Here is an 18,019-nt window from a genome sequence, read left to right as displayed (position 1 = left end):
GAATCTGCGCAGAGCTGCACCCGCCTGCACTACAAGAACGCAAACCTGCCTGCGCATAGGCGCAGTGTGCACGGATATACAAAACATGGCGGCGTCCTTGCAGCGGTTTGGCTTTGTGGGAAGGGGTTTTCTGAGAAGTAGTTTATTAAAGACAAATGCCTTAACCAAGGTCAGTATTATCGGCTTGATGCGTACTTTATATTATATCACAGCTACCTGAAAGTATTGGTCTTTACGATTAAATCAAATACAACTTTGCTTACAACGTTAGTGGCTTCGAACTGGTGTAGTCCAGCGAAACATGCTACCGTGAAGAGAGCAAAGGGACTGAATCCGTGTATCGTGTTTTGCTTGTTGTGGGGATCGGGACCTATGAGACTATTGTATTTAATTTTGGTGACGCGTGATTCCACAGTTATTTACGAGAACCAAAATAACCGGTGTACAGTAACAACAACAGCAATAATTATTGTAAAAATACGTTATGTAAACTCTTAAACTGGGGGATAATCTAAAATAATTCAGTTAATACTGTAATTAAAATAATACGAAAGTAACGTCAAAGGCAGAGAAATTCTATAGCGCGGGGGTGAATGACGGCGTGAAATGTACGTCCGACCAGGTAGATGTTAGAGGAGTTGTCGGAAGTGGGAACCGAGCACATTCAAGAAGAAATGTTTGACAGGCTTCAGGGTAACAGTAACAGATTTCCAGAGTTATAAGATGGAAAGGGAAGATGGTTCTGAGCGTCATTTTAATGTCATCTGAATCGATAGTCCCACAGAGGCCTGTCTGTGCTGTCTTGTGTAAACACCGTTTCAGTTTTTGTGTGTATTTTTCTAACAGCACATTATTGGATCGAACAGACACAGAACCACCCAGGCAGCCAGCCAAGTGATTTTAAATGTACCCGAAACTAAGGTCACCACTTTAGAGAACGGACTCCGTGTTGCATCTGAAGATTCTGGGCTGTCAACATGCACGGTGAGTGTCTCAGATGATGTACAGTAGCTTTTGCTACAGACATTTTTAGTGAATAATCAAGCAGCTCCTGTAGTGTTCTTAAATAAGTGCGGGTTTGGAAATGTTTTTTTACCAATATGTGACACCCTGACAGGTGGGGCTCTGGATTGATGCTGGGAGTCGGTACGAAAATGAAAGAAACAATGGAACGGCTCATTTCCTGGAGCACATGGCTTTCAAGGTAAGGTAAGGAAAGGGCTGAGGGTTTAGTTTGTAGTCTGGAAGTATATTATCTAAGGTGGAGTCTTAGTTTTCTGTCAGCTGTCTTAATATCTCTGCACCTGAGTTGTTGCCATGGGTGTTCATTTTTAGGGTAAAAGGTTTATTGCATAGGAATATGAAATGTGTAAATTCTGATGCTTAGTGTAAAACACGGTTCATGAATGTTGTAGTATTAAAAAACTAAACATACGTTGGGGTGTTGGCTGCATAGAACTTTTTGCAAGGTTCTGTAAGTTTGATTTCCTGCTTACTACAGGGCACTAAGAAGCGGTCACAGCTGGATCTCGAACTGGAGATTGAGAACATGGGGGCTCACCTGAATGCGTACACCTCCAGAGAGCAAACTGTCTATTACGCCAAGGCGTTCTCTAAAGATCTTCCCAGAGGTATGGCGGTCACATGCTTTTGTGTCTTGACACATGGAGTGTGGAGAAGCTGCCATATATCGTAAATAAGTGGCCGTTTTGCTTTGGAAATTTAATTATTTTATGATTTATTCTTTGAGCATTTATATCTATTCATTACAACAGACAAAAGTCTCCCTAGTAAAGTCAGCCGCCAGCCAGCTGTGGCTGGGATTCTCTAAGTGGCGGCATCCGATTGGCCGAATGCCTAATGTACTGAGCGAACAAAATTTTTGAGTGAAAATCGGTAAAACGGAATACGAGATTTGTTTGTGAAATTGGTAGAAACCTGAGGTCGGGGACCTGTGTTTGTGGGCTAAATCTGGGTATCTTTGTCTCCTGAATGTCCAGCCGTGGAAATCCTTGCTGATATTATCCAGAACAGCACGCTAGGTGAAGCGGAGATTGAGCGCGAGCGAGGGGTCATCCTGCGAGAGATGCAGGAAGTTGAGACCAACTTGCAGGAAGTGGTATTTGACTACCTCCATGCCACAGCCTATCAGTCGACAGCACTGGGCCGAACAATCCTGGGGCCCACCGAGAACATCAAGTACGTATTCCCAGGTGCCAGGAACCTGCCCAGGCCAACTGCTTGTCCACTTTGTGAATGAGTGACACCAGCAGGAACACATGTGACCTGGTATCATTTATTTTTTTTGCAGAACAATAAATCGGAATGACCTTGTTGAATACATCACTACGCATTATAAAGGCCCAAGGATAGTACTGGCAGCTGCTGGAGGTCAGTTATTTAGACTATACATCTTTCACTCTTGTATAATTCCGACTGCCACTTGACTGGCAAAGCAACCTTTTTTCCCTCTCTTTGAGGAGACGTAACAGTAAGGTTTAACCATGTCTACTGATCATGGTAGTGCTACAGTTTCACCGAATTGCATGCTGTAGTTTGGTAAATTTCCCCAATCTTGAGATTTCCTTAATACAGTAAAAGTAGTATGGTTCAGTCTAGGATAATATACGTTTCCTCATATCAAGGAATTCAGAAATTTGGAAAGGTTCAGAAGTAAAACCATATTTTTAAGCATTAGTTGGGTATTAGGTGTGGCTTTTTCCTTTGGAAGCCACTCGATCTCTTTTAACATTTCTTTTAATAAAGCACACTTACTGTAAAGGCTGAAACAGCATAGGCCCCTGAATTAAATTACTGTAAATAATCTGTTCAGTCCTGGTAGCCCTGGTAGACTGGTGTGTGTGCAGGTATTCAGTCCAGCTCTGCTCTGGAGGAGCAAAACCAGCTGGTTACTGGCTTAACTGGACTGGTTTGCTAGCTCCTCCCAGCACACTGCAGCTTTACAGAGACCTGGTCAACCTGGAGACACACCGGCCCTCCAGGACCAGGACTGCACACCACTGCTGTAAATGACTTTAAGGAGCATGGATGAGGTTCAGGTTCCGTTTTTTGTTTGATTTAGGCGTGTCACACAGTGAGCTGATTGACCTGGCTAAGTACCATTTTGGTAGGCTGCCTGCTAAGTACGAAGGAGAAGCCCCAGCCCTTCCTCCGTGCAGGTTCACAGGCAGCGAGGTGGGTGTGCAGGATTCCTGCAGGTGGAGCACTAGGGCTCTGGGTCCTCTGGATCGTCACCACGCGTTTCCTTCCAGCTGTAATTCTGCCTGGCCGCGACAGGGAAGTATTTCAAAACAACTCACTGCTCAATTGACATTTAAGAATGAATTTGACACTTCTATCAGTATACATACAGTCATTACTATCTCTGGGTACCTTCTTTACAATTAGCTGTATTGTTGGTGCCCTTTTCTGTTTGTGTCCCTGTCTTGATATCCTGAAGACAAGTCAAAAAGTATTATACAGAATTATATCTTTTATATAACTTGTTTCCACTGAAGAGTTGTCTTTCTGCAGGCCTTGCTTATTTTGAGTTTAGTCTTTCCAGTTTTATCTGAAACAGATTTTTCTAAAAGGTCCAGCTGGTTTCTATTTACTAGAATTTGGTGTACAGATTGCCACATGGTATACTGGGCTACCATGCTGAAAAAAATAAAGTATAAACTTTTTTTTGTGTTTTTAACATTAAGCTTTGTTTTAGAAAACAGATTTACCTACATGACAGACGATTAAAGAGGTGCCAAGTTAACACCATGTTTATCCGTCAGTGACTGAAAAAGTGCATTCCTGTACAAGCCTTTACATTATGTTAGAACAGCTCTGATGAGATCAAAGATGCTCAGCGGCTGAAGAGGGAGATAATGTGCTGATCCATGCTGGAAATTTCCCTCCTGGCAGGTCCGTGTGAGGGACGACAAGATGCCCCTGGCACACATTGCCATAACTGTGGAGGCAGTGGGCTGGTCCCATCCCGATACCATCCCTCTCATGGTGGCCAACACGCTGATCGGCAACTGGGACCGGTCCTTTGGAGGCGGTGTGGTACGACACTCCTTTGCTCTTGCAAAACACCCGTGCCCGCTTGTGAATTCTGACGTAAAAAGTGCCATAACCTGTTCAGATGTTGTATGGAGGTGTATAAAATAATTGTAGAAAAATGCAGATTTTTTAAGAGGTAGTCCAAACATTCTGCCCAATACAAAAAATAGATTTGCTTTTCCACTTTTGTGCCTCAGTGGTGCAGTGGTTAGTCTTGATGCCTCATAGCTCTGCAGCCCTGGGATGCTATCTGTGTGAAGTTTGTATGTTCTCCCCTGGTTCACATGGATTTCCTTCAGGTGCTCCAGTTTCCTCCCACAGTTCAACTACATACTAGTATGTTAAGTGTCTTCTGGGAAAATTGGTCCTGGTGTGTGGGTGTGTGCCTGCCCTGTGACAGCCATGCACCAATTGCTAGTCGGGTTAGGGTCCAGCTCATCTGCGACCCTGAAATAGAAGAAACGGATAGAAAATGTATTTATGCCTCTTTCTTTCTTCACTGTAGAATCTGTCCAGCACGTTAGCTCAGATGGCCTGCCAGGGCAATCTGTGCCACAGCTTCCAGTCCTTCAACACCTGCTACACCGACACAGGTCTGTGGGGTCTCTATATGGTCTGTGAGCCAAGTACCATTGCCGAGATGATGCATTTCACTCAGAGAGAATGGTAAGACATATCTATTGCTGTCAAGAATAGCACATGCTCTTGACATTCCTTTTAAGTTCTCAGAACCCTAAATCTGGAATCTGGTTATTTGTAAAATATTAATCTGAAATAGGAGATTTGATAAATTGATATAAAACCAAACACAATCTTAAACACAGAAGCCAAGCAGCAGTAAATGAAGAAAAAGACAGATGAGGTATTTACTGTATGTCAAAAAGTTCAGTTACTGAGTATGAATAATTTTACACAGAAGATAGAAACTCTTCAGTCATCTCCATCCTTATCGAGCCTCCCTAGAACTGGTGCTGAGAACCACTTTATTGAGTAATAATATTTTGTGTGTCCTGGCTACTTTCAGGATTTAATTGTCATAACATCGACTTTTTCATTTTTCCCCATGTGCACTGCTAAGATTTACTTCCATTATTTTTCTAATGTGTTATTTCAGGATGTCCCTATGTACAAGTGTCACTGAAAGTGAGGTAGCACGTGCCAAGAATCTACTGAAAACAAACATGCTTCTGCATCTTGATGGTACAGTATAGTTGTAAATTACAAGAATGCTGCAAGAATCTAATACTGAATCTATTGGTGCAAAAGTTCTCAAGATGCAACACTGCTTTATAAAATGTGTGCTTTGCTTCAGGATCCACTCCTATCTGTGAGGACATTGGTAGACAGATGCTGTGCTACAGCCGCAGAATTCCCCTTCCTGAGCTGGAGGCTAGAATTGACGTAAGTGGAGTCTCAGCATTTCTAAACAGAGCTGATGACATACGTACTATACTGCATGTGCTCAAATACTTAAGCCCCATTCCCTGATTATATCAAGTCCCTTTGATGCATAACTGTAATTTTCATTCTTGTATTTTCCATAGAAAAACTTCACATATTTCTGGCCGTGCTGAATAGTTTTTGCTTAAGTTGTTTTTCTCTTTCAGGCCATCGATGCCAAAACCATCAAGGATGTCTGTACAAAATATATCTATGACAAATGTCCTGCAGTTGCTGCTGTTGGTATGTTTTAATTATGTCAGCTTGATCTATTAAACACTCAGAAAGTCCTTGTCAATGTCAGACATCTTTTAAAACCATTAAGTGATGCTGCTCACCAACCCAAACATTTGAAAATCACAATGTTGCCTGTAATACTAAAGCTGAAAATGTCTGGATTTATACATGATGTAGTTGTAGTTATATATGATGGAGTTTGTCCTGACTTTACTCTTTAGTTCTTACCAAAAAATAGCCAAGTATATAGGGATTGTAAAAGTATGGTGTAAAAGCTGTAGTATTTCATACAATACTCTGAACTTTTAGATTAACTTTAAATATATTATATTAATAATAATAATAATAAATTATATTAACAGGTTCAGTAGCTTTAGAACTCAAAATTCTCCTTGAACCTTATCCACCAGGCATGTGGTGTTATTATAATTTCTTGGTATTTATAATTGAAACTACACTTTTTCAGTGTGCTGTGCATGTCAGTTATTGTTTGATTTGTTTTTTTAATTCCTGTTTTTCACAGCTAATGAAAATGAATACCACATTTATAAGGGCTCTATATCAATATTGCCTTAAATTCTTCTAATCACTTTGGACTCTGTCCATTTGTTGTGTTTAAAAAGTCAATTCAAGAAAAGTTTTACATACTAGAGCTACATAAAATAATAATTAGACTATTTTCACTGACCTTTACAGCATTTGTCTTGTGCATAATGACTTCTTGAATTTGGTTTAGACAAATCAGGCTACAGCAGTGGATCATTGTCTTTCTTCCTACTGGTTTGTTTGTTTTTTCCAGGACCCATTGAACAGCTTCCAGACTACAACAGTATCCGGAGTGGAATGTACTGGCTGAGAACATAGGACTAAGAACATGGCTATTTTATACAATAACTATGGCTATAATTTACCTTGAAATGATTGTTCTGTCAAAATAAAGTGGTGTACAAGAAAGAAGGATTAAAAATATTTAATGTTTGTTTGCATTTTTTTATTATAAAATAAAGACAGCACAACAACACTAAAAGAACACAGTTTATATACTTGTCATTTTTTACTTTTAACAGCAACTTGTTCCTGGGCAGCTTTCTTTGCTTTCACCATCTCAACCAGCTCCTAGAGGGAGACCAGAAAACCAGTTTTAAATTACAGGGCAGCACCTTGCACTGATCTTCAACATTTTAATTAGCCTTTTTCACACCCTGAATTGAATTTACTCCTTCATTTTTAAAGGATGTTCAAGTAGAACAGCATCTACAACAACAATACCGAAATGGTTTTGTGAAAGTATTACCATTTCCAGTACGTGAAAGACAAGCCTTTTTAAAACCTAACAAAATGAGTTTACTTCAAATGATCTGAAATGAAAACAAAGTGGACTTTCAAATGGGTTCTGCCACACAAACTGTGTAAAATACGGTGAAAGTTACCTACAAGTGGATGACTTGTGAAATATCACTGAAAGCACATTACCTTATATCTCTTCATACAATCCTTCTTGGTACGGCCGGGAACCGCAGCTGCAATCTTCTCCCATCTCTCCTGGGTGTTAACAGGAAAGGTCTTCAGCGCTTGCTCCAGGAGCTTCTGTTCCTCTGTCGTCCATGGAGCAGAATTTGTATCCGAGCTTGAAACTACAAAACCGCCAGAAGAGAATTCCTTAGACATCCTTAGAAGAAAGATTCACAGTACCGATGTAACCAGAAAACCAGGCATCCATTCATCCACAAAAATTGTTCCGCTACACATTGATAAAATGGTAGGTTAAAAACAGTCCTGTTCTTGTTATTTTGCCCACTCTGCTCCAGAAAGAAATCAAAACTGAAATCCTCTGTGTTAATGTTTACAGGCCCTGCTCCCATCGTATCTTACCATCAAATCGTTCTGAGGGAACTGCATTGTCGACAGTCGGGGGCACGGCCGCATGCTCCTTTTTAAACTTTTCAAATGCTTTCTTGTTGATTTCATCTTTCTGGTGAGGATCTAAGGCAGACAATAAAACAATATTTTCTTCTGTAAAACACGCGATGGAAAAGCATGTTTTAGAAATGAGAATGCAAACTCACATGATGCACTTACCGAGTTTTTGTAAATTCTTGGCTTTATTAATAACATCCTTGGCATTTCTTTTGATGCCACTAGTAGAGTGCAAATTCATGTAGTTGGCAATCACTTCCCACCTTAAAAGAAAATAAAAGCATGTCAAAAGAGCCACATGTAATTGTAAACGGTTTACATCTTTCTTCGGGGGGGGGGGAAGAATGCAAGATTTCTGACCAGGAAATACTCTAGGTCATCTTGCAAACACAAACCAGGTAAGAAACTAGAAAGACAGATGGGGAAAAATTGACTTCTCTTATTTGCAACTTTTTTCCTGATCTCTTACTTTATAAAGCGCCACTTCCATAGAAGTGAATTTAGAGTATTCCTAAACCTCCCTAAACAAAACTTTCATGTTTTAAATCCATTCAGCCTTTTCTGGTGGCTGAAAGGGAATAGGGTACATTCTACAAAGTCTATTACAGAGCAATTGTCTTTAAGAACATTAGAGCGATCAGAAATGAAAGGAGGCCATTTAGCCCATCTATTCGGCAGTAGCCAATGGATCCAAGGACGGCATCTGGAGGGGTGCTCCTCGCAAAGGCGACGCTCGTTACCTGGCGTTGGTTCCGGCAGGGAAAAGGTTGACGGCTTTGATGAGCAGCTGCAGCTCCTCCTCGTTCCAGCCCTTGCTGCCCCCTCCGGCTCCGCTGCTGGCCTGCTCGGAAATCCTGGCGGCCTGGCGCGCCCGGGCCTCCGCCTCCCGCTCCCTCTGCAGCTGCGCGTTCACCTCCTGCACCTGCACGGCACCCGCGCGGCCCAGCGTGAGCACAGCGTGGCAAGCAGCCGCCCTCGCTCCAGACCCCCTCGCCACTCCCAAATCCAACTTACGTGCTTTTCAACCGCGGCCTTGCCTTCCTGCTTTGTACTCGACGCAAGCTCTTCGTTCAAGGACTGTAGGCTACGGGGGGGGAAATAAAATCATTGTAAAGACGTCTTAAGGGTTACAGATGATATAAAGTACTAAGAAAATAAATAACAGGCAACATGGAAGCTATAACATTAGACTCGCGGCTTGAGTGAATATTCTCATGAGCTGGGAAGAATTTAAAATGGCTTTCTGTACCTCACAAGCTCCAGTCGATCGCAGAGTTTTTCTATCTCTTCCATCATCTTCACACTTTCAGCCTCATTGTCAGCAAAGTAATTCCAGTTCTTTAAATAAAGGTAGATGAGTCATAAACAACAACAAAGACCTCAAAAAACAAGCCCAGCATTAGTATAAGGAAAGTGACGGGACTCAAAATGGAAACATCAAAAACTTAAATCTTTATTGGGCCAGACTAATCCCACTACATCCAACCTGAAACAAAAAGCCTCATCATAAAGTTTGGGGTACCTTGCATGTTGTCCTGAGTTTCTGCCTTTCCTTTTTGATGGCTTTCTTCTGGATCTCCTTCTCTTTCTTGGCCTGCAGCGCGGCCTGCTTCGCCTCCTCCTCTTCCTTCTCCTTGGCCAGACGGGCAGCTTCCAGTTCGGCCTGCCTTGCCTGCACACAGCAAGTATGTTTCGCACATACCGCATGGAGGAGAGACGGTGCAAAGAGGCAGAATCAGAAGCTGTGTTCGAGATATCAAATTTACACTTACAAGGAAAATAAAGAATACCATTGTTTTAAAATGGACAAATATAGGAATGGCACAATAAATAATTCCAAACAACTGTTGAAATATAAGGAATACTAATGACAAACTGTCATTGGTATACAGAAAATATACATAATAACAAAGTCAACCCCATGGAGTCATGCAGAATCATCACATGAAACAAGGAAGAATGTTAAAAACTAAGTCTCTTTTTTACCCTAAGCTTGTGGGTGTCTGGAAAAAGCTAGCCTGCCGTGTTGTCAAAGCATATAATGTGGCTTCTTTCAAAAAAGAAACTCTGGATAGCTTAGCTACTAGCAACCAGATATTCTATTAGCTACAATGCTGGATGGGCCCTATGACCTCATCTCATTTCTAACTTCTCATGACCTCAAAACCACAATCAGGTGCATTAAAGACAAGACCACTTACGTTGCACTTATTATTGCAAACATTTGAATGTAAAAAAATTCAGAAACTTATTTAAAGTACAGGCTCATGGCCAGTGTACAACAGAAGCCTTTTCGATCATTACTTTTGAGAGAGAAGTTAAATATGGCCCCTCATGTAGTTTAGCATCCTGGAGGCAACAGGCTTCTTCATGCCCACCAGCTCTTCACGTGTAAAGTAAAACCCTAAGGACAAACACGCAGCATTTTGCTCGCTATTAACAGACCCGTTCTTTCTCCTCCTGTTCTTTCCTCTTCGCTTCAGCTTTGGCTTTCTTCTCGGACTCTTTTCTCGCCTTCTCGTCTTCCTTGAACTTCTTTATCCGGGGATCACAGCTGTACGCAGTGTCTAAAACAGAGGACAACCCTGTGACCTTGATCCGGTGCCGGGAGACAACAGCAAGCTGAATCAGGATGGAGAACTGAAAACCTAAAAAACCTCCTTAATTCCTGTCGCCAGGCTGACACTTTTCAATTAAGCGCTTCTCACCCACTAATGTCCGTATTCTGTTCATTTCCTCTTTCTTTCGCTGTGCTCTAGACGCACGGTTTTGCTTTTCAATCCACCTTCTTTCATCTCGGCTAGAAGGCGTTGGGGAAAAACAAAGTAGCATTAACATGCAATCTTTCACATGGAAAACATGGGATAACGTCTTACCGTGACGCATATTTCTTTAAAAGACATTTAGCTATAAACAATAGGTTCCAAACACACATCACATTACATGAAATGAAAATTAATTGGTTTAATGAACCTCTTTCTTCTCAAAGTCAGTCAAATCCTTTATAATAGACTGCCCGTCAGCTAGTGTGATTAATCATATATATAAGGGGTCTCAGACTTGTCTTCTACTCTTTTTTTCAACCTGAGTAGTCAATTAAATTATTAAACTAATTACAAACACTGTATATAGGATTTTTCTTGAAATCTTTTACAGCTGGATACACAAGACGCTCACATCAGTAGTTACCTAGAAATTGCCTCAGAGCCAGGGTAAAAGTATTAGAATTATGCAGCTAATTAAATAATTATGTAACCAAGAACGTCAGTGGAACAAATATCCCAAGATACAAGACACCCCAGAAAATGAGTTCGAGACCGCTGATCTAAATTTCAGATCACATACCATTCTGCTTTTTCCTTTTCTTCCTCATCCAAGTAAGAGAATTCTCTCCAAGAATCAAAGTTGTACCTGAGATTCAAAGGAAGCAAAGAACACATGAATTTCAGTTCATAAAACATTTGAGAGTGTATACTTCAGAGTGTCATCTGTTTAGAATACACTAATTTGCTGACATCCATGATCATGAGAATCTAAAACGATAATAGTAGAAAGTCCGATAATCCTGACTAATCTAGAAAGTACACTTTAAATGGGTAAAAAAAAAGAAAAGGACAGATGAAGCTAGAAGAGAATTTAACCACAAGAGCAGGAGAGAGAGTTGGTTGAGCAAGTGTACTCTTTACTTGCTCAGGTCTTTATTTTTAATATTTACTTTCATGTCTGTTATTCCTATAATTTGTACTTTTATAGTACAGTAGAGCTGCATTTATAATGGTAATAAAACAATGCAAAAAGTAAAGAAAATGCACCCAACCAAGAATGAAAAAAATAACTGTAATACAGGGTAAAGAGTATTATCATACCAGTGATCCAATTTATTAGTTTGCACATACAATAACTTGAATTATGGGAGGGAACTTGGATTTGTTTAAGTTTCCAGAATTGATTTCCATTAAAATACTTACTACCAGAAGTGGCCAACACTATTTCTGAACAATGTTATAACAAAAATAATACTTCCAAAATGCTGGAAGGTTTTCCCTATAAGGTATTTAATCCCGAAATACCAAGCCTTTACTGTAGTTTCCTTTGAGAAAATAAGAGAAATTTGTACATTTTACTTACCAAAAGGAGTAGAAGTTATCCACTTCTTCAAATGATGAATTCATATTTCCCAGTTTGGGGACATACTTTTTGGTTGTCCACCTGTTTATGTTCAAGAATTAAAAAAAAGACACCATTCCTAGTGTGAGTGAGTAGCCTCCAACATGTTTCAAGATTACATAATTTATAGACAGCAACCAGACAATCCAGACACTGTCCTCAGACAGTAGTTATTAAAGTAGTACAGCAGGTTCTTGACATTCGCAAAGGTGTAGAGACCTTTCACAAATAAGTAATACTTAAAGTAAGCAAGTAACCCTCCCTTTAATGCTAATTAAGGTAATGTATTAGATCGAAGCTGATTTAAATTAACACTGATTAACTTAAAGATACAGTACAACAGTAATTACAAATGTATAGTAATCAGCTAAAAAAAAAAAACATGAATGCCTCCTCTGTGTCCCTGCCTCTGGGATTATCGTGCCCTACTGTAAAGAAATGGACAATAAAACTGTCACAAAGCTCTTCATAAAAGTCTTTTCCTTTAAAAAAAAATAAACTGTAATTCCCCACGCTGTAGACACAAACACTGGAGTGTTTATTACAATATAAAAACAAGACCACACTAACCCTCCCTTTAATGCTAATTAAGGTAACGTATTAGATCGAAGCTGATTTAAATTAACTAAAAGATACAGTACAACAGTAATTACAAATGTATAGAAATCAGACTGAGACACACATGCTGGGTGGAGAGTACTTGGGCAGGGGCAGGAAGAGGCTCACGCACTACCTATATTCCTCTCGCTATCCTCATTTATTTCACTGCTGATCTGAAAGTCTGGTTTCTTCACACTCTGTTCCTCCGTCTCCATCCCCATCAGTCAGGCCACATCACAAATAAGCAATTCTGCAGATATTGAGACCCTGCCACATCTTATTGTTATAGAGTTGCTTTCTTCTCTTTCCATGTTGACAACTATTTTACGTTTTTACTAATCAATTGTACCAGAAGGTAAAAGATTCCTCTTCGTTGACTGTAAGGGACCAGTTTTACGCAAAGCCTTGAATCCCATTTGTGAAGTAACTGATCACTCCAGTTAATGCAACACTGCACCTGTCTTCAAGTCTCTGGAAGAAACTGAGGTCTAACTAATAATCTAGAGAAGTGGATAAAACTATAGAGTATTGAGGACAGCACACAGCCAAATGCAAAATGTCTGCAAGTCATTCACACCACAAAATATCACATTTTACTAAATTACAAATGTATGCATTTTTTCCCTAAATGAACTTGTTCAAAACTTGTGTAGAAATTAATTTAAAATCCTAATTAAAGGTGTCTAGACAAGTTCAGACAATTTTGAAATACAAGGAATACACAGCTAGGGCAATGTAGATACATAAAATGTAACTGTAGGAAAACAAAAACCTTTGTCACCACTTAATGACCATCATATTCAAAAGAGATCCACGCAATGACCACCATAAGCTAAAGGATTTAAATGCAACTGACTGTCTTCTGATCCATGCTTCTCTACCACTTTATTCCTGACTAGTTTAGAAAGCTCTATTTTCAGTATTGTTGGTTTGGCTGGCTCACCCACCTTGCATTTCTTTCAAAAACAGGAGCAAAAACCTCAAAGAAGTTATCTTTGCCCTCACTCTTTGTAGGCACGGCATTGTCAAAGGTGGGATCCACACTGTCAAATGCTCGACGCTTCACAGGATCTGACAGGATTTCATTGGCTGAAAAAGCGGACAAATAAACAAGTATTTTTAAATACAACTAGCCTAACAAACCATTTTCACACAAGAAAGATGGTACTCGCCTTTTTTGCAGAGGTCCAATAAAAAAAAAAAATTCCTGTACTAAAGGCAAAGGTATCAGTAAAAACCCTGACAATCAACAAACTGCTGTTATAGCAGTTCAGGGAACAAAACAGCCCCATACTGGAATGACTCCATTCCAATTAATGCTTAAAGCCTAACAAAATAATCAGTGGAAAATAGGAGCTTAAGAGGAGATGTAGCCCTTGTATTACATTGCAAAGACAATACCTCATTGATAAAAGAAAAATATATACATGGTTTAGAAGAGGACAGGAGGAAAATATTGTGGTATGTTCGCTACATGCGTGTGTAGGCTGCACCACTGAAAGCTTTTGAAGGAAACAGTCAATATAATTATATATTTTGAACTCTGGGTCCCAGGTTTTTCTCGTTGAGTGGACAATGTTCATGTGAAGCAAAACAAAGACTAATCATACCTGTTCTTTCCCAACCTCTAGCTTTACAAACCCCACCTCCTATGCAGCTTCTGACTCAGTGCGAGATACAATATGGATCCGGTAATTACATACCTTTCCCTCACACCAAATGACAGCTGTCTCATTATAGGTTCAGTCTGGCTCTATACCAGTAAAAACAGTTCACACTATTCACTATTCTACTTGGGATCCATCATGACAAGTCTCTCCAAAGGGGATCCCAACTGAAGGTCTTGAAGTGTCTTGAATTACATCAGGTAGGACCCAGGACTCACATTCCAAAAATTAATTACCTTTTGTAATGCAGGTAAAATAGTCATTGTCTCCTTCCACTATCTGCTCTCCTGCCGCTTTCCTCTTATCAGGGTGATGTTTTAAAACCATTGCTTTGTCTGGTGAGAAGAAAAAGAAAAGTTGTCATGTCCAGCAGGAATCCCATGGGCTGGTGCCTATAGGCCTGCAAGAGCTCACTGCCCCCTTGGGGATCTTTAGGGAGAAACCAGAAAGTTTCATCAGTCAGAAACGTCTCTTGATTATATTAAATAAACTCTGGAGACAAAAACTAACAATCCTGCATATTAAAATTTACTCCAGGGTTAGATTAATTTTAAACTGTGGTGTAAAAAATGGTTGATTTACTAATCTGTACAGAATGATTTAGATATAAAGATGAAAAAAAGATACGTACGAGCTGCTTTGATTTGTTTTTGTGTTGCTCTGTATCTTAAATGAGCCAATCCCAGAACAGCATAGTGATCTTGATTCTGTGAAACAAAAAATGAACACAATCACTGCTCACTAATGTCACAGTGAACCTTCTGTTACATAACCTGTACCAGTAGAATTGTTTATCATGTGAGATAATACCTACATTGTAATGGCATGGGAACTATTTACAGTGGTCCGAGTCCAAACTTAATTCCATTAGGTAGGCAGTCTTCCCATAAAAAAATGGTGAGATATTAATGTCTAAGCCATAAGCCATTTCAGAAAAAGCAATGCGTATTATGCATCACAGCATATGAAACAAGAAATCTTCTGATCAACAATTTTTAAACCTTAAACCCAAGATTAAAAAGTCACGTATGGTTAGTGCTTTCCACATCTCTCTCCAATTTAACACAAAAACAGAAAAGCACGGCACTTTTCACATTCCATATTACTCTGCTACTCGCATTTTTTTTAAAAAAAGATTAAAATCAACATGAACTACTGTACCTTCCAGTCCTTGGGATCCAGTGTCCTAAGCATGGGAAACTCCTCCAGCTGCAGTTCTTCATCTTCCGACTCTTCGGACAGCTCCTTCTCCTCCTCCAGCTCCTGGAAGGAAGCCGACAAGTTCCTGCTCCTCCTCTTGAGGAATGCCTCAAACCATCTGCCCACTGGCTCCACCTGGGAGAGCACCGCAGCTGTGAAGACGAGAAGAGTCAGTCTCCGAACCCAAACAGCTTGTGTCCCAATGTCCTGGTTTTTGTGTTCTCGCCTAAGGCCAAGGGGGGGGGGGGGGGGGGTGGAGGGCAGGAGATGATGTATCCCGTCGGATCTAGTCAGATAACAGGGAGTAAACCCCAAGGGGACAATGGAAAATCCACATGCGGCCAAGGAGACCGTGCACACTCCACCCAGATGGTGCCCCAGTCTGGAATGCAAAGCAGTGTTCATTACCCCACCACCCCACCTGAGATGGTGTGGGGATAGAGTTTGGTGGAAGAGCTTTTTAATTATTGCAAAACTCACTTGATCTCTAGACAACATGCAGAAGCTATTCAAAAGAATGCTAGCACGTAGAAGACTAGAATTAAAATCAAATGGCACATTAAAATTGTGCCTTGAGAATGCTCTAGATGGAAAGGTGCTATTTAAGAATAAAATCAGAATAATTAAGTTGTAGTCAGGACTCATTTCAAATATTGTGTTCAATTTTGGTCGCCATTTTATAGACATGAGATGGCTGCTCTGGAACCTGTCCACATTCACATAACACATTCCAGGGCCTAGGAGAATGTCCTGCATTGACAGACTGAAAGTACTGAACCCTTTTAATGCTGAACAGAGAACACAACAAGGGGACCCCAATACAAGTTTTCAAAAGCCTCAAAAGGTATTGATAAAATCAACACAGAGGATGCCTTTGGAATTAATAGTGAAAAAAGAACCAGATGGTACAAGTGGAAACGACATAAGTGCATTTAAAACCAAAAAGAGGAAGCACTACTTTACCCTAAGGGCTGTGGGAGAATGGAACACGCTATCCAGTCATGTTGCTGAAGCTAACACCATGGCTTCTTTCAAGAAATGTCTGGATAAGACCTTTGGATCAATTAGCTACTAACTACCAAATAGACCAGATGCACCAAAAGGCCTCTCCTTTGTAACCTTTATTAAATTGTATTACAGTCCAGTGGTAGGAAGAGAGGACAGATAAAGACATGAGGGCAGGAGTGATCATTTTTTACCACGACATGCTTGATATACTGAATGACAGCCACAGCTACAGTAAAGCTTGCAGGCCTTCCCTCTTGAGCTGGTTTTAGAAGTGTCAGACATTTAATTAAAAAACTAGAAATCCTTTTGAATGTTCAAATCACTGCGTTTTTAGAAATTGGAAAGCGAAAAGAATGCTGCACAAAGTTAACATTTTATTTTCATGTAATACATTTGTAACTTAAACCTAATCAAAAACGAAGACATTCCAAATATTAACTGGCGTTTAAAATCATATGCATTGTTTAAAAAGCTGATGTTGACTTAAAATAAAACAGGAATACTATTACAAGCAATAATTAAGTAGGAAAGGATATAACGAGAAGATACAATGTAATAATTTTTGTTGCCTGTTCCTCAAAAGGTATAGTTTTTTCCCCACTGCATATTAAAGCTACAAAAACGACGCCAGAGGGAAACAGAGTCTTACATCTGTTACAGAATCACTGCGACGCTACAACTACCCAATTTACAGATTGATATAAACATACATAGACCAACTCTCCGATTATTAAAAGTTACAAAGTGCCAAGTGTGCCGAAGACGTCTGTACACTCGCAGGTCGGGACACCCCAAGTAAGTTTTCGTAGTGAAAACGAATACTTACCATAGTAATTTAACTTGATAATAAAATCTTGAATAAAATAAATGAAGTTATATTTAACAATCCAGGCAAGACTCTCGTTCGACCCTGATAAAAGTGAACCGGCATGTAACCGCAATCAATTAATGTCTAAGACTGTAACGTTTACAGATAAATCTGGAGTTCAACTCTTTAGAAATGTGCCGTGAATTCCGTAAAAGCGGCTTCCACGCATCCCTTTATGCGACACTGCACACCGCTCCAGGTTACTAAAATAATAAACAGCTTCAATCAGCAGGATTTCCACAGGCTCAATGACTCCTCACCTGCGATGGGCTTACAGACAGCTGTAACCTGCCCTTCCAGCGCTTCCTTCAACATCCTCGACCGTTCAGTTGCTTCACTAGAAAATCATTCACATGTATTATTACGAATACAATGTTTCTGAAAACAGTATCGTCCGGTTTCAGGGTTCACCACATGGAATCGCCGATCAGCCCCAGGATCTTCCAGGGCACTTCTTGTGCAACAACTGCAGTTCCGTAGTCACCCGCAGAGCCCAAGATCATTGGTTCCTATTCTGCTTATAGCTGTTGTTTCTCATGCCACGAAGATGACTTAGCTTGTCGTATCAGTGTCTTGAATATTAGGGCAGAATTAAACTGAACTGGCGAATTATTAGACACACAAACGTTCCTGTCTTTATTTAAAAATTCAGTAACCTTCGTAATAAACAATGCGTTCTAGATTTCTGTTGCAATATTGTGTCAGATCATACAATGTAAAAAATAAATAAATTAGTTTTTGTAATTAAAACATTATGAGCCAAATCACGTGTTGTGAGAAGGGTTTTTATAATTATCAACTCTAATACTTCACCGGTATAACATTATATTAGACAATTTAACTCGAAACTCCGCCACTA

The 18,019-nt window shown here is 40.0% G+C and overlaps 2 protein-coding genes across 2 annotated transcripts; one reads left to right on the top strand and one right to left on the bottom strand.

Moving 5' to 3' along the window:
* Positions 1-16: 16 nt before the first annotated feature.
* Positions 17-6,711, top strand: pmpcb (peptidase, mitochondrial processing subunit beta). Its single transcript, XM_088644953.1, has 13 exons — positions 17-169; positions 847-984; positions 1,118-1,204; positions 1,502-1,631; positions 2,001-2,199; positions 2,312-2,391; positions 3,083-3,195; positions 3,916-4,059; positions 4,562-4,722; positions 5,171-5,256; positions 5,369-5,457; positions 5,664-5,739; positions 6,533-6,711. The coding sequence occupies exons 1-13, from the start codon at positions 86-88 to the stop codon at positions 6,595-6,597; spliced, it is 1,452 nt and encodes a 483-aa protein (XP_088501079.1). The 5' UTR covers positions 17-85; the 3' UTR covers positions 6,598-6,711.
* On the bottom strand, positions 6,703-17,974 carry dnajc2 (DnaJ (Hsp40) homolog, subfamily C, member 2). Its single transcript, XM_088644951.1, has 17 exons — positions 17,421-17,974; positions 15,246-15,436; positions 14,716-14,791; positions 14,321-14,419; positions 13,365-13,506; positions 11,779-11,859; positions 10,996-11,061; positions 10,359-10,450; positions 10,096-10,217; positions 9,173-9,322; positions 8,900-8,988; positions 8,665-8,734; positions 8,391-8,572; positions 7,813-7,913; positions 7,606-7,716; positions 7,207-7,367; positions 6,703-6,849 (listed from the first exon to the last, which is right to left on the bottom strand). Exons 1-17 carry the CDS (start codon positions 17,473-17,475, stop codon positions 6,781-6,783), a joined length of 1,857 nt encoding a protein of 618 aa, XP_088501077.1. The 5' UTR covers positions 17,476-17,974; the 3' UTR covers positions 6,703-6,780.
* Positions 17,975-18,019: the final 45 nt, after the last annotated feature.

Source organism: Lepisosteus platostomus, chromosome 9, assembly GCF_059453375.1.
Source record: "Lepisosteus platostomus isolate fLepPlt1 chromosome 9, fLepPlt1.hap1, whole genome shotgun sequence".
NCBI classification, from domain to species: Eukaryota; Metazoa; Chordata; class Actinopteri; order Semionotiformes; family Lepisosteidae; genus Lepisosteus; species Lepisosteus platostomus.
Note: the sequence above shows the minus strand (reverse complement) of the source record. Positions and strands in the feature narration are given on the sequence as shown.